This window comes from Phaseolus vulgaris, chromosome 8 (assembly GCF_051622355.1).
Source record: "Phaseolus vulgaris cultivar YP4 chromosome 8, ASM5162235v1, whole genome shotgun sequence".
Classification (NCBI taxonomy): Eukaryota; Viridiplantae; Streptophyta; class Magnoliopsida; order Fabales; family Fabaceae; genus Phaseolus; species Phaseolus vulgaris.
The window spans coordinates 7,172,396-7,195,286 of NC_143505.1; the positions used below are offsets into that span (position 1 = coordinate 7,172,396).

General features: G+C 30.4%; 1 protein-coding gene across 1 annotated transcript; it reads left to right on the forward strand.

Annotated features, from left to right (window-relative positions):
- The first annotated feature begins 6,854 nt into the window (after window positions 1–6,854).
- On the forward strand, window positions 6,855–21,450 carry LOC137824299 (MADS-box protein SOC1). Its single transcript, XM_068629874.1, has 9 exons — window positions 6,855–7,342; window positions 7,645–7,738; window positions 7,862–8,055; window positions 18,242–18,323; window positions 19,012–19,073; window positions 19,182–19,281; window positions 19,368–19,409; window positions 20,034–20,075; window positions 21,075–21,450. The coding sequence occupies exons 3-9, from the start codon at window positions 7,874–7,876 to the stop codon at window positions 21,192–21,194; spliced, it is 630 nt and encodes a 209-aa protein (XP_068485975.1). The 5' UTR covers window positions 6,855–7,342; window positions 7,645–7,738; window positions 7,862–7,873; the 3' UTR covers window positions 21,195–21,450.
- Window positions 21,451–22,891: the final 1,441 nt, after the last annotated feature.

Below are 22,891 nucleotides of genomic sequence, written 5' to 3' on the forward strand. Positions count from 1 at the left end.
ATCCTATTCCACACTTGAGAATGATCCAAAAGCTTTTTGAAAATCTTGAAAACTGATTTTGATTAAACTCTCTTTTTTAGTTAATGATCGGGAGCTTAAAACAACCTTTTCATACTCCAATCAGATGGTCAAAGCATTTAATTCAAGAACCAAAAGCAGTTTGAATAACAAATTAGAACAACTTAACAAAATTTTGTTAAGGTTTCTAGAAAAACAAACAGTTGAATTGGTTTGACAGCAAATTCAAAACAAAGTCAAGTTTTCCAAATCATTTTCAAAATCCACTAAGTGTAAAACAACCGGTTGAATCGACATTTCAACAAGTTGAATTTTCACGTCATTTAGAAAACACATATTTTTCAAAAGGATTAAGATTCTATTAACCTTGGATCATCACAAAGAGTGGAATAACAAATTCAAATACTTCTACACACTCACACACAACCAACAGCAAGGTCTTCAAGCATTCCCTTTAGATTTGGAGACATCAAAACACCTTGTTTAACATAAATAGCCGCATTTATAAATACCATTCACAAGTGCGGCTATTTGTTTTAGCAGCACTTGTATATGCTCCAGAATGGTGCTTTTTCAATTCAATGGGCATGATTTACAAGTGCGGCTATTACCATAGCTGCACTTGTAAATACATTTACAAATGCGGGTATGGTAATAGTCGCACTTGTAAATCATGCGCTTGATTTATTGCATTCTGTTTTGTTCTTATTCCCATATAAATTAACCTGTGCAATTTATATAAACCTAGTTAGACAGACAAATAAATAAATTATGATGAACTCAAAGTCAAATTGTATATATTGATCAAAATGTATACAAAAACTCTATCTGTCTTCCTGTACACTATCAACTATCCTAGAATTATAAAAATTTAGGAAATATGTGGACCAAGATTGTCTCACATATAGTATGGCTTCCTTAGACATTGGTGCCTCATCCGTGAAGAACTGCATTTGAAAATTGTATACACATAAATTAGTTTTAAGATACATATATGTTCAAGAATTATAAAAATAATTTAACAAATGTTACCTCTTGCCAATTTCTTTTAAGGCCTAGTCTTACAATGATAATCATCCATTGCATAACGTAATAGCCACACTCATAGCTTCCTGGTTGTTTATTACACTATAATTCAATAAATGGTAAAAGTTAGTATTGATAAACAATGAAAAGAGAAAGAAAAAAATTACAAACCTTTAGTCTTATCCAATACAAAGCTTGAAAATTTGAATTTGATCGATCTTTTAGGATGTTATATCCACGCCACGAACTGGTTGATACAAAAAACTTTGTTAGTAGATTAATTAGTAGCACACAAAGTTAAGTTTATAGTGTACTTACTTATCAATGATATTCTTAAAACTTGTGGATATCTTCTTGTGTAGGGAACAAAACCACACAACCGTCCTATCAATCACTGATAAGACAAGTAACTGCCAATGTATATCATTTATGAAAAGAGTGAGTAAATTTATAAAACATGAATATAATAAACTTTTAACATATATATTTAAACTTACTCGCTAATATAAGGGCATAAATGAAACTTTGAATTAGAAGAATTTATATGTTTGCTCATCCTTTCATGATACCATATACATGCTTTGCAATGATGTTTTTGAAATAAAGGATCACTTATATTTGGATAACTTGTGTACATGGAAAACTTGTTTAATCAGGGGATGTTATTTCATCACATATCAAGAAAGTTAAATTTCAAAATCTTATCTTGGATATGACTTGATAGTTTTTGTATGTCTTCATTAGTTAAAATGCCATTTGATTCCTTTACAAATTCATCAATATATGTTGTTGTTGTTGAAGTTTTGTTTGGTGAGACATAACAACAACAACGGTAAACTTATGCAATATATTTTGTCTATTATGTCACTATTTATTGGTTGAGATATTTGTTTAGAATATGTTTGTAATGGAATTCTTTCTGTTGTTTCTTGATTGAGGAAATTGAATGTGACATTGAAAGATGTTGTACAAAGTCTTCTTGTTCCTTGATCGTGACCATGTTCTCTACAATCTAGACCATTTATAGCTTTCATTGGCAACATTTTTCTTTTCAATCTTCAATTTGTAAAACTGATATTGTTTATGACATTTTCATCATTCATAGTTCTTTAATATAACATTTATAAATAGTCAAAATGTTTAGCAGAAGTATGCGTATATATGAATCAATAGTGAGTTAGGTAAATGTAAGATAATAAATAATTTGTAGTAACTTTTATTACTTGTGAAATGAGTAATAATGACAAATAACAACCTAAGTATGTTGTATTGGTTTTCTTGTTGCATATTAATCTTCACTTATACTTATAAAAAAAGTGATAAGAATTTTGACATGTTATAGAACATATTAAGTTTAATTACCTTTTGGTCCCTACATTTTGGTTCAATATTCAATTTACTTTTGTGGTTTTAAAAAAAATCAATTTGGTCTTAATGTTTTTTAAAAAGTATGCAATTTGATCCCTTCTATTAAGTTTCCACCAACGACGTTAATTGTTGATGATGTGATAAATGTGAGTGGTACTGTTATGCACACATGTCTCCACATCAGAGCCTCATTGTCACACTCAACCATAAATCCTAAACCCTTTTTTGTCCCCCTTTCCCAATCCTAACCATCTTTCTCTAGCAGCCACTTTCGCAACAATGGCTTCTTCTCATCATTTATCATATCATGCATCACAACCAAAAACAATTCTAATCCTAATTTCTTAACCCTCAGTCCCTTCCCTCAAATTCACCATTTCATTTCCATCTTTCTTCAATCCTCCTTTTTTATTTCTAGTTTAGTCTAAATTTGTAATCTCCACAAACCCTCGCTCTCCGTTGCCAAGACTGCCATCAAGAGGTTGTTGAAGGAGTTTCTGGGAACATTAGGGATATTACAGAACATTATGAATTTGATTTTGGGGCTATTGAACATTCAACAAAAGAAAAGATTAACAAAGATATATAACAGTAAAGATGTGAATGGTCAAAGCGGTAGTGGTGCATCCCGCAGCAGAGGGGCTGGACAAACATGCATGCAACGGAGGAGGCTAAGGATGAGACGGAAAACGCATGACGAGAGAATGTGCGATAGAGGCGACAAAGGCTGAGTCAACAATGTGAAGGCGCAAGGTTGTTACGGTGAGAGTGACAAAAAGTGAAAAAACTTAGGGTTCTTATGAGGATAGCACGTGGACTCCGTCTATGCACTATTGTCCCACATTGTGTATTAATTACATCATCATAAATTAACGCGGTTGGTGAAAATTTAATAAAAGAGACCAAATTACTTATTTTAAAAAAAAATCTTAAGACCAAATTGATTTATTTTTTAAATCGTTGTAACAAATTGAATATTAATCCTAAATGTGAGAAAAAAAATAATTATACCAACATATTATTTGTACAAAATATAATAAATTCAAATCTGAAAGATTAAGCTTGTCGGGGTTCAATAATATAATACAAACACTATAAGATAATTAAAGTTTGAATCTTTTACATGAAAAAGAAAAAGTAGAAGGATTGATGAATGATTAAAAATAATGCATTTATGGTTGTGATCAATGTGTTAGCATTGAAACTGTAATGTAGTGTGTTATAGGATGTTATTGTTATACTGTATTTCCTTATGCTTTTTAAGCTGTTCATTAGTAAGGATGTAAATTACACTGTATTTCTTTCTCTAGAGAGAGCTTTCTCTTTCTTGTAATTGCTAAAATTGGTTGTTTTTATTGGGAACAGGTATAAAGTTTCAAACGAACCAATATCACTGTTATTTTATTTTTAAAAAAATTGTAAATCCACTATTTAAATAATTTGTGTTTATATAAGAAGTGCTACAGATTCAATACGTTGATGGTAATGTAGTTTTTTTTTTAAAAAAAAAACATTAGTTTAATTCTTTTATTTAATATATGGAATATAGTCTCACGTTATTGGGAGTCAAGATAAATAAAAATTTATATATATATATATATATATATATTTGTTTTAATTTGAAACAATTTAAAAAAAAATATAACAAAATTTTAAATTAAAAAAAAATATTTCAAACGTAATAATTGACTGTAATAATATTATCTAAATATTTAAAATCTGAACTGTCTTTTTTTCTTTAATCCATTTATGAAAGAATACATAAAATTTTAAAGACTAAATCATATTTAACAAAATTATCACCCGTTTATATATTTGAAGACCAAATTAATATTTTTTCCCAAAGTGTATGAGTACGAAGAGCACGTGAAAATTTTGACTCGCACGAAGATAAGGATCTCTTTATAAAAGAAAGATAAAATGTAAAAAAGGCAATAGTACGAAAACCACGTGAAAAATTGGACTCTTTCTGTGAGCACGACGACGTCGTAATTAGCAACCAAGTTTAAAGACACAGGAACCTTTCACTTTTTTAGTTCCCTTTCACATAAAATGAAAAAGAAATAGCACATATAATGAATTTTCATTTTTATTTTCTATAGATATTCTTAAAAAATTCTACTAAAAAATAAGATCAGACACTAAAATATCTTACATCTCCATTTAATTATACTAAATTAAAAATATTTACTAAATATTACATCAATGTTGTGTTTACTTTTTACTTTGTCTTATAAAAACATATTTCTTAAATATATATACTATTAAATTTTCTAAAGTTCGTTGTAGTTTATATTTTTTAGGGACTGCAAAATCATTTATTTTAGGATGAATGTTTGGAGGAGAAGAAGGTTAAGTGATTTATTGCCAGCTACTCTTTTATTTCTTATAGCATCTTTAGGTGATAGTCAAAATATTAAATTTAAGACTTCAATTTTATAAAATATGATGAAGTGACATAACTATAATTTTAAATTTTCAAAAAAGTAATTTTCAATCTCAACATAATAATTAAAATTAAAAAATTGAAATACGAACAAAAAGTTATAGATATGAGTTTTACAAAACTTTTACTTTAAAATAAAATTTATAAAAAATATATTGTAGTAAGGTAGCATCCACTAGTACATGGAGAACTTACAACAAGACATTTACCTCACTTTTATTTAATTCAAATAATTTCATTTTTCATTTTATATTTCTTTTCTTTTCTTTTTTATTTTTCTACTTTCCAATCTCAATACAACCTTAAACAGTTGAAATATTTGCAACAACATAGATAACACAAACAAAAATGAAAAAGAAAGAACAATCCAGAAAGAAACAAAAAAAGCTAAACTCCTAGTATGTTTATTCATGTTATTTTGTTGTGCATAAAGTGGTCCACCTACTATATATTTAATTTTCTTGGTCGACAAATGTTTTTAATAAACATTAAGATGGTATAAATGGCATTTCCACGTTGCAACAACAACATATAACATCATAATACATTTGATGTATTTATTAATATTTTTTGTCTAACTATTTCCAAAGCCAACATATGAAAATTACATTGAACTCATAATAATCTCATGTTTCAAGACTTGATAAATATAGTTTTTTTCATGTAACAAAATATAGTTTACACAAACCCAGATTTATGTTAATACTTGAACAAAGTATTAATGGTGGAGTCAAATTTCATTACTTTGAAATAATAAAGATTTGATTTAAGTAATTAAAAATCTAGGTGACAAAAAGAAGATTTGAATTTGTTCGGCAATTTATTTTGATATGCTTTTTTTGGTAAGACAAATTTAAAACATCATAGACATGTCTAATCTCAATCTTAAATGTTTAACTTTACTTAAAAAAATAAAGTTGATCACCATTATTCAATCTAATGACTTGTTGATATTATTATTTTACTATTTATTTATTCATTTTATTAACACATTTAACAAAATAAGCTAATTTAGAGTATTTAAAACAATTTTTAAGGAACTTAAAAATCATTTATAATTTTATAAACACTCAGCAAATATGAATACCACTGAAAATCTGAAGTTCCAACTACATTAGAAACTCTAATTGGCCTCATCATTGGTTTACCACATAAATCATGCTCCCAGAAGCAAAACTATAATGGCAAGCATTTGATGCATCTTCATAACTACAAGCATAAGTTTATATTTTAGTCATATATAATTTGTTTTCAAATTATTTATACTTCATCTTAAAAAATATTAATTAACGAATTAAAATCATTCAACTGATATAGATCAAAATGAATTCAATGTGTAAGTAACAAACAATAATGAAATTTGATGCAGTAAACCTACTCAAATTATAAATACATTTAAAATGCATAAAATAAATATAACTGTGTTAAGTTATAAACGGAAGTGAATTTAGTGTTATAAATTTTCCTAATATGTGTAAAATAATACATTTGACTTTATTTATTTGTTTATTTTGGAATAATAGTAAAATTATTAGAATATATTTTCTTAGAAATATAAAAATGAAAGTAAAGTAGTGGATGTGTGAAGTCGTTGGGAGAGTAGATAGAATAAGATTTGAATTGTGGAGTTAATAAAAACCCTAAACAAAACTTAACAATAATAGAGTTAATAAGATGGGGTGATTAAAAAAGAGTAAACCACCATAAAGACTTTGATGACACGATGGTGAGTTTTCGAGTTGTGATTGGTTGCCTAGGTACGTCATCGTACGGAGGAGGTTGATGTGTTTGTACCATCGTACTATTTTCTTACTTTTTAACTGTGTTCCCTGTCCCACACTTCATCAACTTCTGCAGCTGCAACCCCACACTCTTTCTCTCTCCTTTCAATTTTGTTTTTCCATTTGATAAAACCATAGAAATATATATTTTATCAGGTTTGGATTCCCTTTCCCTTTATATTATTATTAATATTATTATATTATCCGTTCATTTTGTGGGCATCATTTTAAGATTTCTATACGTTGTTCCCCCTTTAACACTAAAACGTTTATGTTTTATACCCTGGACTTGGTTTTTACCAAATCAAGAAAAGGATGAGGTTTCAATTTTCTATTACCATAAAACATTTTGTTTCTTAATATGGTGGGGCTGGGGGAACCAATGGGGGGATAGGTGGATGAATAAGGAAAGCTTGGTCTGATTAGTCTATGTGCTTGCTTCCACTTTTTTCTGTGTTTCTCTGCACTTCTTGCTACCTCTCTTTTGGGTGTTTCCTTTCTTTTCATTCTCTCTCTCTTTCTCTCACACATACCCTCTTTGTTTTCTTCCCTTTTCTGTGCCTTATTCTCTCTTCACTGGTCAAAACATTTCTGGGATTTTGCTAATTTGGTGCAAATCTGATTCCCTTTGACAAACCCTCCTCATCTCATGGCTTATTGAGAAACAACAACTACTACAATTTCAACTTGCTTTTTCTAGCTGGTAAGAATAATCAATAATCAATCAATCACATAATTTTTTCATCTGCAGAAAACCCCATCTGGGATATAAGGTTCTTGGTGTCTAGATCCTTTTTGGGAAGTCATCTACATTTACTGTTACTTTTCTGCTTTCCTTAAAATCTGCATATCTGGGCTCTGTTGTGGGTGTTATTCTTCTGATTGTTTTCATGACTCAGTTTCTCTTTTCCCTCTTCATGTACCCTCCATTTTACATGGCATGTATAGCATTATTTTTTGCCCTTGATGTGTGATTCTCATCAGTTGGAATCTTCTGTGTTTCAGCTTTTCCGGGCTTTCAAATCTTGCTAGGAGAAGGCTCAATTTTGGTGGAAACCTCTCGTACAAGAAAGCATAGTTTTTGGGTTTGTTTTTCTTGGTGAGGACTCCTTTGAGATACCACATACTTGTTTCAGTTTTTGTGGAAAAGAAAGGCGTTTTTCTTACATGGTTATTTTTCCCTTTTTCTCCTTTTCTTTGTTATTGCTGATTCACACATCAGAGGTGTGTAGAGATGGTGAGAGGAAAAACTCAGATGAGGCGCATAGAGAACGCCACAAGCAGGCAAGTTACCTTCTCCAAGCGGCGCAATGGGTTGCTGAAGAAGGCCTTTGAACTTTCTGTTCTCTGTGATGCTGAGGTTGCTCTTATCATTTTCTCTCCAAGAGGAAAACTTTACGAGTTTGCAAGCTCCAGGTATGTATATAACATGGATACTCCTAACATTTCTTTTTTCTGTAGTAAATCGTTGTTTTGTGTGATTGCGCTGCATTTGCTAAATATAGTATTTTTTCCTCTTCAGGCAAAGGTTCCTTCCAATTTTAGCAAGTAGAAATTGTTTAGATATATGTATGTGTTTTTTACTTCAACTTTTACTCAAGATCTTCATCATAATCACAGAAATACAATGGTGGATATGAGATACGGGCTCAGGAGCTATTTTAGTTAAATTCATTTTTAATGCTAACCATAGAAGTAGGTGGGGGTATATGGATCGTACCTATGGAGTTTTATTTGAAGCTTTTTCTTTTTCTTTTCTTTTGGAGCTTCAAGGAGCTGAACAATACTGTTTAGAGAAAGACTTTGATTTTAGATTCAAGAGCTTTAGTGATTTAGGGAAAACCCTCAATATCTGACATTAAATGACTTGGTTGCTTTTCTCAATGGTGTTTTAGTTTTTATTTCTGATAAGCCACATTTATTACTGATGTAAAAAGCTAATCTTAACATAAGCACAAGCACAAGCTGTGACAAAGCTTAGCGATACAAATCACCAAAGTGTTTCAAGTACTTCTTCTGCATTGAAGCTAATTCTACCTTTCTCTCACTTAAACTTGGCCTTTAGGATTTGAGTACCATTGCTTAAAGTTTCACAATACTTGCATTTTGTGGGGGTAAGCTAGTGTCTGTCAACTTTTTCAAGCGTTCCTTCCTCTATAGGAATCTTTTCATACCCCATTTTTACGTCATTTTTCATTTCTCGTACGTTAGATTAGTCGTCACACGCACTTGCTGGTTGCACAATCCAAAGTGGTGTCAACTTCTCATTATGATTTCTTCTATTAGGCTAGATTTTCTGAGTTGTAATTGAATAAAGGGTGAGCTTCGAGTGTAAAGAGGAAAAATGAGAGGAGCTGTACTTATAAAGAGCTATCACATGCATGTATGTTATACAACACTGTATCGTATGTACTAAAATACTGACATCTAATTTCACGAGTGATATATAATAGAGAGAGAGAGAAAGGACTATATAATGACATGCACTACATGACTATGATTATACGACTCCAGCAATATCTTCCTAAATGAATAAATTATTATTATTTATGGGTGGAGGAAATAAGGTCTCATGATTCAGACATCTCATATGACTCAACAAAGTTTGCAAACTTTGTTCAACTGATATAAGTTGTCAAAAGAAAAGGAAAAGTAAAACTCCATTAGCCAGGAGCTTGTGAAGTTCCATGAAATAATGTGAAGGGTATCACCACAGTTTTCAATACAAGTAGGAGCACTCTAACCTCCTTACGAGGCTGTTTATGTTTCATTATTAACATGGTAAGAACTTCTAGGTTATTGTTGAAACTGCAAGTTGTTAATTATTTAATTTGATCTCATCTATTTGTTTAGTAACCAGAGTTAGTAAGTAGTAATTAACTAAGTATGATATGAGAATGGTTTGGTTTCTCAAAACATTGAAAACCATATCTATCAATTTGCTGATAAAAAAAATCAGTACATCTCATTTTCTCTTTCTTGTTGAGTTGCATAAAAAGTACAATGGAAGATATTTTATTACAAGTACATTGTGGATGAAGTTATCAAATATATAGTTATAAACTGCAATGCGAGATTGTATGTTTGTAGGATTATTCCAACCGTACGATTGAATGCTTGAAGCATGATGTGATAAAAAATTTCTTTGAATGTTTTCTGAAAACCTGCAACTTATCAGAATCTTTCTGAAGTTCAGTAGTACATAAGTTATATACATTAATATACTTTTACTTCTTCTATCCTTGCTTTGATTTTTTATATTTGGCTTAAAGTGATTGATGTTTTGAATGTTAATACCAACTTGTATGTTTTTTGTGCATCATTCCCTAAACTGAAAGAACTTCTACAGGTAAAGGGCCAAAATATGGTAATATATCTGTTAGTACCTCTTCCTTCTGCATATGTGGCTCTTGTCGAGTCATTGTGCTGTTGAACCAAATTCCTTTTGGTTTCTCCAAAAGATGAAATGAGAACAATTATTCAAAAGTATATAAAGAAAATAAACTAGACATAATTCTTGCTCCGTAGCCGAAAGGAAGGCAACTTAGTGAGGTTTATTTTAAGGTTAATACTTAATGGATATTTGACAAAGATATTTTTCTTCAAAGAAAAAGCTTAAAGTTTCTCAAGCTCCAATAATCTCAAATATTTTAAGGTTAATAGTTCAAATATACCAATTCAGAGTGAACACGAAATCCTTCTTCAAATAATGTCTTTTAACTGAACAACTCTCAAGTTTTATACACTGCTATATGTAATAAATTTCTGTTTCTAGTTGATGTGAAAAGATTTGTTTTGCTTTTAAAAATAATATTTCAAATGTTAGTTTTAGAAAAATTAGTTTTGTTTTTCCAAATATATATATATATATATATATAATAAATTTTACTTCTTTGTAAAAGTTATTTTTGATAAAAATTTATTTTATGTCAAGTGCATTCTGCTGCTAAAGAAGTTGGTTTCCCCTCACGTGAACTGTCAAATGAAATTTCTTTCAACACTATATACTGAACAAGTTCTTAGCAGTGATCATTCTTTTATCTTACCAAGAGAACTGTGTTTCTTTTCTTTCAGTAAAAGGGTTTAAGAAATTATTTATTTGCTGCTTATGACAATTGTTTTGTGCTGTATGGAGGCAAGAAATTGCGTATTAAATAAAGCCTTAAATAATGTTACTTTGAATCAATCTGTGACCTGTGCCACATCAGTGATGAGATAAATAATATGAATATGGAATCACTGATGAAGGCTTTCTTGGCATGTGAATTATGGCCTTTTCAGTAATTCAACGATGATTGGTGACGAGCTAGGGTTTTTGCTGTGTCGTTTGTGCAAATTTTTCATGCAACTTCTATGACCTTTTCCTTTCTGTGCTGCTTCCACTACTTGAGTTTGATTAAGAATTTGCAATTACTCACCTAAGTTAGTTTGCTTTGAATTATACTTTAAAAATAAAGTTTATTTTTGTTATTAGTGTAGAAGAATATTATTAAAGTTCAAGACAAGGTATATTCCAATCATCATAATACAACTAGCTTTAGACAAGTTTTAAAAATTGTCATCAATTACAGAACTAATTAATGTATTCACGGAAACCTAGATAATTGTGATAATTGTAGTCTTATCTCAGTAAATGAAATTAATAGATAGAATTGTATAACATTTGTGAACTTAACTAATTAAAAATTAAACACTTAAAAAATTATTCATCATTCAATCCCTATTAATATTTTTCTGCAATATCCTTCTTTTGTCTCTTTTTATATAGCTAAAACCCTGCTATCTTACTGATGCTTCCATTAGCTTTCTTTGCATGTGGAAAAAATCTTGATAGATTTCCTATCATATTTTTCTCAGTAAGTATCACTCAATATTTTTTGTCTTACCATCTTTCTATATATATATATATATATTCCATTTTTTTTCTTTTAACATATTCATTTGTACCTGTTTACTCTCTCTCTCTCTCTCTCTCTCCCCCTTTAAAATTTAATATTCTCTTGAAGAGAACAGTTGAACATATAGGTACCTGACTATCACAAATAACTATGATATTTCTTTTGTTTTAACCACCTTAACTTGTGTTTTGTGCATGTCATTTCATTAACTATCATTTTAAATATTGATTCAAGATAGTTGAACCAAAAAAAACATTACTTCCTAGTCCTTTTTCTTGTTTTTGGGTAAAACTTTAATGTATATTCTTTGCTATAATACTATTCAAGTGAAAATTCTTTAATTTCCATCGTATATGTTTATTAACCTTTTTTTTACCGATAAAAATAAATAAAATAATATGGAATATTTGAGTGGTGTTTTAACCTATTACAAAGAGAAGGTTAAAAAAAAAATACCTAAAACTGATAAACCAAGCAATAGTATAATGGTAACAAGAAGGGAGACTTGTACCCTTTACATGATAAAATTTTCAGATTTTCTTTGCATTACAAATGTATGAAAAAGAATGCATGGGGGGAATTATATTGAATTTATCCAAGCTTTGGTACATTATGCTTGTTTAAAGACAAATAATACATGAACATGAAATGTTAGCTAAATTTCATGTATAAGCTGGGTATGGCCCTTTAAAGAGTCAGTATAAAATTAGTAGTATTAAAGTTTATAAAAACCTAACAGTTAATATTCCAACACAATTATGCATATACATTTAGTATCAAGAGTTGAATTTTATACCCACATGACCAATATTTTTTGGAGTTTATTTGGGTTTTTTTACCATGATGGGATTATTTTTTTTGGTTTTTACCAAAATGGAGTCCGTTTAAAAAAAATTACAAATTTAGGCAAGTCGTGCTTAATTGGGACGACTTCATATGCAGAAGTCGTCCCAATTAGGCACGACTTCTGTCATGTCATACTGAAGTCGTGCCAACTTGGCACGACTTCTGCCACGTCATAATTTTTTAATTTTATTTTTAATTTTATTGTTTATATATTGGGTAGTAAGTTATGTAATGTTAAAAATTAATTTCTTCTCATCATTACGTGTTCAATCATTACTTCTCAAGCTATTTATTTTGCAAATTCACAACAATAATTCTCTATTTATTTTTCAAATACAATAATTTTTCATTTATCTATTTATTTTCAAATTCAATAACAATTTTCTTCATTTTTTAATTAATCAAATAATCAAGTTATTGTATTACATTACCGTCAAACATGATCCATACATGATTATCCAATTTTTTGTTCCTTAAAACTAACACTCTTAGAAAATTATGTATCAAATTAATTTTTAACATTACATAACTTACTACCCAATATATAAAATAAAATTAAAAAAAAAAATATAATGTGGCAAAATCAGTATGACGGGGCAGAAGTCGTGCTAAGTTGGCACGACTTCAGTATGACATGACAAAAGTCGTGTATAATTGGAACGATTTCTACATATGAAGTCGTGTCAAATTGGCACAATTTGCCTAAATTTGTAATTTTTTTTAAACGGATCCCATTTTAGTAAAAAAAAAAAACCATCATGGTAAAAAAAAAACCGTTTATTTGTATAAACTTTTTCAGAAACAATATTGAAAGATAAAAAGTAAAAATGAGTTTTTTTCGAAAGTAGAAATTAATTTATAGATAAATTAAAAAAAAAATGTTAGAGGAGTTAGAAAACTGTTTTTTTCTTGTAATTTTTTTGAAAGAAGTTTGTGCCTACTAGTAACTTATGTTCTATGTACTTTTTGTGTGGATCAGTGCTTTGGAATATGAGCTGCATATTTGCACTGTAAGTTTTGATCTCAGTTTGATTTGAAGTCTAACCAGGTAAAAACCTGCATGTTGTACGGATACCTAGTTTTAGGGAAAAAATCATTAGAAGTTATATATTTTTATTTTAAATAATTAGATCAACATGTAATTATTACAGAGATGTGAATGCTTTAGTACGAAGACAACAAAATAAATGAATTTATTTAACATTTTTTTTTCATAACGTGTGAAATTGATGAAGTAAAAGATATTTCAATTTATTTGAATTCACACATATTGAGAAAGTAATCAACTGTTTAGTAAATATTTCTTTTATTAAAATGTTCTTACACTTTTCTTCTATTTCATTCTTCCTAATTGTTGCATAATACATTTTTCTATGAATAGATAATATACTGAAGATTTATCTCACCTAATAGATTTGTGGTTAACAGTAAAATAATCTAGATTACTATAAGTAATTATTAAAGTAAAATTGTAATGATCATATTGAAAGATTTAAATGAGTGTAAATTTTAAAATTATTGAAAAATTTAAACGACACAGTAAAATGGAGGAAGTATGTATTTAGAAAAACACATCAATTTTAGAAAGAGCACAAATATTGTATCATATGAAAGAGATACACCTAAGTCTAAGCTTTGTTATATAAAATCTTGTAGTAATTAGAAACTGAATCTCTAACGTGCCATATACTATCTTAATTTCTAGCATACCTAGTATTTCTTTAACAGATAAAATTGAAATCTAATAATATTTTTGTAATATTCTGCATTAACAAATCCAAAACCAAAACAGTTTGTAATAATAGGATGACATTTTAATGATAGACCATAGAATAAAATTTGAACTGTTATAATTAAAAGTGAATGTATGGTTTAGGGACGATAAATTCATATTTTGCAATAAGAATATCTAATAAAGATAACCAGATAGTCAGAAGTATTTATTCAATGAGACTGTTGTGACCTATAAAAAATTACCCTTTTTTCTGCTAAACAAGGCAAATGGTAAGTAAAACTCACATTAATATGACTAAGGAACTTCTTCAAGTGTCCCCCTTTTCTCCTAAACAAGGCAATTCAAGTAAAACTCACATTAATATGAATAAGGAAGGAGAACAATAACAAATTTAACATACAAGGAAAATTCATAACTATCTAATCACATAAGGAACCATGAAAGTTAGTTGTTAAAATGAAATAATCTAGTCATTTATATATTTCACCAAACATCCTAAATTATTTTATATGAAATTTAGACAGCCTCTTATCAACCTAATTCTTATAATAATATTGTACGTTATATGTGAATGACTAATTATTGGATTGGACAACAATATCAAAAATATAAAAAAAATTAAGAAATACAATACTATTGAAGAAAGCACTTTATTTATATAAAATAATTTATTCACAATATCTATATCTACAAAACTTCTATATATAGACCTTATAATAAGATGATTATAATAAGAGTAATAAAAAACTGTTTAAAACAAAAGTTGTTAAAACAAATATGTACTAGACGGATTAACTTTTTTTAACACTATTAGACGGTCTGTAGTAAACAACTTTCTTTTCTTTATATTAGATGGTCTAACTGTTTTACTAAGCTCTTCAGTAGATGGTTTGTTGTACATGATTTAGAGTTAATCATCACAATTTTCCACTTTGACTCCAAATCATGAAAGAGCTTTCAAATTCATCTTCCTTTTACCTTAAATGAAAATTTGACAAGCTTTAAACATTGTTCGAACCTTGATCTGGCAAGGGCTTCGTAAACACATCTGCTGAATTTTCTTTTGGGGCTATGTTCTTCATTCTAACCTCTCTAACCTCTCTAGACTCCATGATGTCTCTCATGAAATGCAGTGTGATGTCTATGTGTTTCATCCTCCAGTAGTAAATTTGAATGTCAGCTAAATGTATGATGCTTTAACTATCACAATAAACAGTTACACCACATATTCTTCTTCTCTTTTGAGAATATATCAACAATTATCATAATTGTACTTTTGGAACCACATATGCCTTAAGAAGTCATTAAATCTCTTGTATCACTAGCTTGTACTTTGTTTCAAGCCATACAATGATTTCTATAAGAGATAGACCTTCCCTCCCTCTTCGACAAACCCCTCAGGTCGTTGCATATACACGGTCTCCTCCAGAATGCCATATAGAAACATTGTCTTCATGTTTAACTGTTCTACCACCAAATTGTACTAGTTAACAACAAACATTAATATCCTTATAGAACAATGTTTTATCACAGGTGAGAATATCTCATTATAGTCAACTCCTTCCATGTGTAAAACCTTTTGGTACCAGTTTAGTCTTGAATCTTTACCTTCTACACGTAGTATTCCCTTCATTTTCTTGAGCACCCACTTGCATCTTACCACCTCTTGATTTCTTGGTAGATCAAAAAGCGTCCATGTGTGGTTTTTCCTTAAAGACTCAATCTCTTCCTCAATGGAAACCTGCTACTACTGACCTTTTGTAGCCTCTTGAAAGCTTTTAGGTTCTAAACCATCTACCTCGGTTGTTGTCAAAGCATAATTGATAAGGTTCAGCATGTTTGAACCTTTGTTTAGGTTTTATTGTTCTCTTCTTCCTATCTCGCGTAAGCTAGTAGTTGGAGTCAACATTTGTACATGTGGGCCTTCTCGTGTAAGAGGTAGAAGGTTGGTGAACATGTTTGATGCCATCGTCTGATGCCTCCAAACGGTTTGATTCATAATAGAAGGCTCCACATCAACATGGATCTTCTCCTTTCCTTTCTCCAGATCTTTGCACATCATAACCATTCGAGTCTCGTCGAATATGACGTCTCTGCTCACAAAACACCTAGCCTCTCCAAGCTCCAACCTCCATAGCTTGTACCCTTTCACACATTCTATGCATCCCATGAAGATACATCTCTTAGCCTATGCATCCAATTTACCTTCATGACGTGTGCAAACGCCAAGGTACCAACCTCCCTCAAATTCTCATAATCTGCAAGTTTTCCACTCCATATATCCATAAGAGTCTTACAGTTCAGAGAAAAATGATGGACTCCTGTTATTAGGTAGACATCTGTGTTTACAGCTTTCCCCCAGGTCTTTGGCAATCTAGCCCCTACCAACATACATCTCACCCTCTTGAAAATGGTCCCGTTAATTTCTCTTAGCCAGCCCATTTTGTTGTGGTGTACCTACAATCTTCTTATGCCTCATTATACTTTTTGTATTTCAAAACTTATTGAACTCCTTTGACACAAACTCCAACCCATTGTCTCCTTAGCTCCTTTAGGTTGGTCATCTATTGGTTATTCACCATGGCGTGTCACTCCTTAAATCTTTGAAAAGTTTCAATCTTGCTTTTCAAGATATAAATCCACACCTTCCTCGAGTAATTGTCAATGATGATGAGAAAATAAGACCCTCCACCATGAGTTTGAGCTCTTGTTGGACTTCACAGGTTTGCATGAACATATTCAAAAAGTCTACTGGACACATGTTTGTCAATCTTAAACTTCTATAATGAGACTTTCCCAATACACGGTAATTACAGAACTCCAGCCCTTCCATCTTATCACCTCATAGCAGGTTCTATTTTCGTAGCTCCACCAAACCCTTCTCACTTATGTGTTTCATCCTTAGATTCCACATCTTTTTCTTATTTTGCATTGTCTTACTGGGTAATAGGATGCATGTGTGACCATTGTTGAATCGTCTAAGATGTACATGTCATTCTTCTTCTTCTTCCCCTTAGCATCTATAGATGCTCTCCTCAGAATCTTTATGATCCATTGTTCAATTTTGGTTGTTAAACCAATCTCATCAACCATGCTAATGGCTAAAGATTCCAGTTCAACTCTTGAACATACCTCACTTCTTGCAGCAACATCTCCCAATCAACAAACAACTTTAATCTGATAAACTCCACGCCTTGCACCTTACAGACTTTATTGTTTTCAAGAAGGACCATTCCACCTTCTTTCAGTTTCAGGGTCTCACATAATCCCTTCATTGAACATGTGATATGTGCACCGTGAGTCCATAACTAGATCCTTTGTGTATAAGACGTAGACGTTACCAACACCCCAACAAACTCGTAGCTATTAGACACTACAAGAATATCAACAAAGTGCTTCTTGAAATGAGGTTTCTTGCCTTTTCCATTTCTCTTCTTGTTTGGACAACTTGACTTGAAGTGACCTTTCTTCTGGCAGTTGTAACACACTGCCAGACCGTCTGACTTCTTCTCATTTGTTCTTATTGAGGTTTGCACCTCCTCTAGATTAATGGTTTGCTCATTCTCGAAGAGCAAAGTGTCCTTAAAGTGTTTATATGTCTTGGTTAAGCCATTAAGGAGAAATAAAGCCTTATCCTAATCCTCTATAATGTGTCTAGCTTGTCCAAGATCTTGTTGAAATTTTTTAGTTGTTTCACCATCATTTTTGACTCATCACCCTAAACCCTGAACGAAGATAATTGTTGCTATATATATATATATTATTTTAAACCCTGAACGAAGATAATTGTTGCTATATATATATATATTATTTTTTATAGTTGTGAACAAAATGTGGTTTTTAGAAAAAAGTAAACTCCAAAGTTGAAATATACATACAAGTCTCTCTAACCTGGGATGACTAACCTGTCTAGAATAAAATAATAACCAAAATAATGAGGAAGAAATTAGAGCACACATTTCTTTGACTTCTAACAGGTGTGCCATTTTGTGTGGAAGGTAACCATTATTTTTTGTGCCAGAAACTTTGGAAGACATTGATTATGTTGTCTCTTCTCTGATGTTTTTCTGGCATATTTTTGATGAGCATGGATGAGTTAGTGATGTTGGGTTTCATGAAACAGCATGCAGGAGACAATTGAACGCTACCGCAGGCATAACAGGAGTTCTCAAACAGTGAACAGATCTGATGAACAGAATATGCAGGTTTTATTTTTTTCTTCTTCTCTTTTCTTTTATGTTTTTCCTTTTCTTTTTAGTTATTGCTTTATTGTATGCTGCTGGAATATCTAAATACGAACTTCCTATTACAACATACATTTAGGAATATCTAAATATAAACACTATATTATATTATTACTTTTACCTTTTGTTTAGATTAAAAAGTTGTAATTTTAAAGAAAATTAAATTAAATTTGAATTATTTAAATATTTTTATTTTACTTTTGTTTACTTTTTCTAGATATTTTGTTTAGATTAGAAAATTCAAAATTTATTAAATTTTAATTTTTTTAAAAATAGTGTTTCAAAGCAAAAAATAATCTCTATCATTGTTGACTAAAAGCCCTTGACTTGCATCGTTTCAAAGATAGTTTCATTAACATTCATAAAAATTTCGAGTAACCTCAACTGAAAACTAATTTTGTTAATGTTAGTCAAAAAAATAATCATGACCCACATTTTGATTGATGCTAATGATTCGACAAACATTTTAGTTCAAATTCAAAACCATCCAAAAATTCACGAAACAGAAGAAAAACCAGAAATATCCATCCATGAAAACAGTTCAAGCATCATACCAGTAAAAATCAATATCCTAATGATCTGGCAATGAATGATGCACTTTAAAAGTTGAAGCAACCGAGAGTGAATGAAATTTCCTAATACATTGCAGCATTTGAAGCAAGAAACAGCAAACTTGATGAAGAAGATTGACCTACTTGAAGCTTCAAAACGGTTCAATATCTTACTTTTCTATCCATCTTCACAATATTATTTGTATACACTTTTAGTTTCCACTCACAACAAGAAGAATATATTGCATGTGTACTATTCATCCCTCAGGAAGCTCTTGGGAGAAGGCTTGGGTTCATGCTCCTTAGAAGAACTGCAACAGATAGAACAACAGTTGGAAAGGAGTGTAAGCAATGTTCGTGCAAGAAAGGTTAGCTAAACAAGCTCTTGAAAATTTTCAGTTTTAATATTTCAATCTGATAAATGTCTGAACCCCATGTTTTTTTTTATATTCAGAATCAGGTTTACAAGGATCAAATCGAGCAATTAAAAGAAAAGGTAAGTTGTTCATATTGTTGAGGTGGTTGAAGTTGAATTTGTGAATGATTCAAGGCTATGTGATTCAATTAGCCTCATTATGGCTCATTTAGGTTTGAAGATTTACTTTAGAGAGTGAACAAATGAGTATAATAGTGACTGAAAAATTAATTATTGAAATTTAAAAAACTTAATATTTATTATACATGTGCATGCATTTAATCTAATCACATCGATTGATTGTTCAACCTTCTATATGAGGAGAAAAACAAATTTGTAACTCGTTTCAACTGGGGACGACTGGAATAGAGTCTGCATCTGATTGAAGTTGATTTTGATATCAACCATTTACCTATGAAATTTAGATGTTTTCTCTACATATAGATCTGACTAATTACCATCTGAACTGGTGTCATCAGCACTGTTCCTTGTTATTTTGTGTTTAAAACTTTTTGGTATGGTAAGATAAATTGTGTTTAATTTAGTCTTGTACTATTCTGTGTTCATGATTATCTTTCTTTTCGTAAAGAGAATCAAATTTGTTTTTATTTCCCATGATTTCTGCAATTTTAGAAAGAAATAAAAGAAAGCTCTCTTGGATTACATTAAAGAGATGATAACAAGTGTTCTTTGATTACAATACAGGAAAGAAGCCTATATGCTGAAAATGTCAGGCTGTGTGAGCAGGTGAAATTACACTATTTTTTTTTATCAATAAAGAATTGTATTATGTTGAAGCATAACCCCATGTACACAAAAAATTTACCAAGAGGTAAAAACTTGGGTCTAACACCCCTAACATTTGCTGGATTGGTTCCTGATAGTCTTTGTAATAGCACTCAAATCTTCCTCTGATTATGCAGCACTTTGCCCCTATTTCCATAACCTCTGTTTCCTCAATTCCTCTGCAGTTTAGTATGCTGAAAGTTCTGCAATTTGTAGTAATCTCTTGCCAAGGAATTTAACACATATCTAACACAGCTGCAGTTTTTAGATAATTTATAATTCGGCATGGATCATTTGGACATCTGATCTTTGCAAGTTGATCAGAGGATTATGTTCTGTGAACTTCACAGAGACCTTGTGTAACATAGTATATTCCTAGTGGAAATCCTTTTTCTATTATCCCTTCCACTCATTTGTAGCAACTCCATTCATTACAACTCTCCCTGCAAAGTGTTGTGTTGATGGTAGGGCCAACTTGACATTCCACAATTTATTGAACACCTTAGATTCTTCTCCAATTATAGTATCTTGCCTTTTTCATAGTCTAATCTGCAGAATAGCACTTTGATTCTTCTCCATTCCATTCCCATGTGTTATCACTATTCCTATTCCAAAGATTTTCCTGCAAGTTGTTTCATCAGTGTGGTTAACTGAGGTACTACTTTCTCATTCAAACCATCCACTGCTCCACCGAGATTCCATTCCCAAGTGTCATTATCCAGCTACACTATTGTTACAGCTGTGTAGAATTTATCTTTTTTGATGTTTGTTGAGCACTAGTTTTAGATTTTGAGGAATGCAGACAATCCACTCTTTCTCATTGTGTAGAACATATTGATTTTGAGCACTAGTTTTAGGTTTTGTTCTTTAGCACTTACATGAATTTCATGGACTTAAAAAACTGTATTGAAAAGAGTATGTTGAGTTAGACTGAAAATCTAACACAAACTTTGCATGCAGTATGGTATCCAGCAACAGCCAGGAACAAAGGATGTGAGAGAAAATCAACCCTATGAAGAAAGCAGTCCAAGTTCAGAAGTGGAGACTGAATTGTTCATTGGACTACCTAGGTCTAGTTGAACATAATTTAATCCTTGCTTATGCAACTATGAAATAAGGAGAAGCCCAACTGTAATCTATAATATCACATCTTTCTTATAATATTGTCTGTTGAATCTTATAGTTTAATGATTAGGGTTTAGTTAAACCCCTCTCTTCCTCATTTCTGACTTTTATTAGTTATTATGTTATGTGGAAGAAATAGGGGCATGCTAGAACTATGAAATTACCCAACAGATTATTGGAATGTCTATCTAAAATACCCTTTTTCATAAAAGTGATTTTTTTTTAACTTTTAAGATGTTGAATAAAATAAGAGAGACAATAGATAATTTTTTTTATTAATAAAGAATTAATAAACTAAAATAAAATATTTTAAGAATGTTACAATTCTTATACAAAACACAAGAAAACACCCCTAATAATAATCATCGACCCACAAAGACACTCACTCCATCATAAGATACAAACCCTAAACCTAAAGAAAGATTAATTTTATGGGTAGATTGAGTTAACCAACAATTTTGAGTGACTTTGAATTTGATTTTTCCAAACCAAATTTTTTGGGATGATATCGGATCATCATGTTTTTTAAATGAGACATAATTTGAATAAGCATACCATATTTATCATATTTACGACGGTAACTGATATATCTATATATAAATAATATTAGAGATGTTTTAACTCTTACAAAATATATTTCTGTATAAACTTGTGCAACAGAGATACTATTTTTTATACTATTAATAGTATAAATAGTAGTAACAAAACTCAACCAAAATCCTACTCCTACTTTCATACAAGAGCATCACATGTTAAGCTTTACTAATACAAATCATTCATCTTATAACACATACTTTGGGAAATGTTTTAGTCCAAAATAAAATCCAATAGTTCAAAGGTCTCAACTCAAGCCACCAAACCATATGAAACAATGTTAAGCTGTTGTTTGTAATATATATATTTTAAGTAATATCATCATAAATTTATATCGTTATAAAAGTTATAGGTTAAATTAAAACGTTTTATAATCTATAAAACGGTTAATAGCGTTGTACTTTCTAAGAGAATTGAAAATAAAACTACATGAGGTATAATCTGGTGGGCAAAGGTTAAAAAATTGATAGAAAATGGGTGAGGCTAGTGGCACCTGCAATTTCATAATTCACAATTATTCTTAATAAAATTTCATGAAGATTGATCACCTCTAAGGAATAAGTAATTGTATTTTGTGTTCTTGGGACTTGCTCTTTACACTTTCTAGTCGAATAGCTACATTTATATTGTGTTATATAATCAAATTTCACTTCATTAATTTTTTTTTTTATATTATTAGGATCTAAGTAAATGTTTATCTTTTTAGTCACCTTAATCAAATGGAAATATTTTCAAATTTGTAAAATACCTACATGAATCCAATATAGCACAATTGAAACCATGGTTTTTGGATTAGCAAAGTGGAAAGGGGTAACACCAAATATAGCTGGTGTAGGTGTTTTCTGGTATGAATGAGAGGTTATTTGTAATAGGGTTGGAGTATCATAAAATACTTCCATTTTGATAAGAAAAATCCCACATGAATCCAAAATTTGACAATAAAAAAAGTAATAAGTAAGAGATAGTGTATATCTAGTGCAAGTAGTGTCAAACATATTTCTTTTAATATACATATTACTATTGATTCTAACTATAAGGAACTTTAAAATCATTAAAAA

Bases quoted from the DNA above. Each gene is read 5' to 3' on its own strand.
- LOC137824299 (XM_068629874.1), top strand. From the start codon at position 7,874: ATGGTGAGAGGAAAAACTCAGATGAGGCGCATAGAGAACGCCACAAGC. The intron at 19,074-19,181 runs GTTCAATATCTT...TTCATCCCTCAG, and splicing joins CTACTTGAAGCTTCAAAACG to GAAGCTCTTGGGAGAAGGCT. The intron at 20,076-21,074 runs GTGAAATTACAC...CTTTGCATGCAG, and splicing joins ATGTCAGGCTGTGTGAGCAG to TATGGTATCCAGCAACAGCC.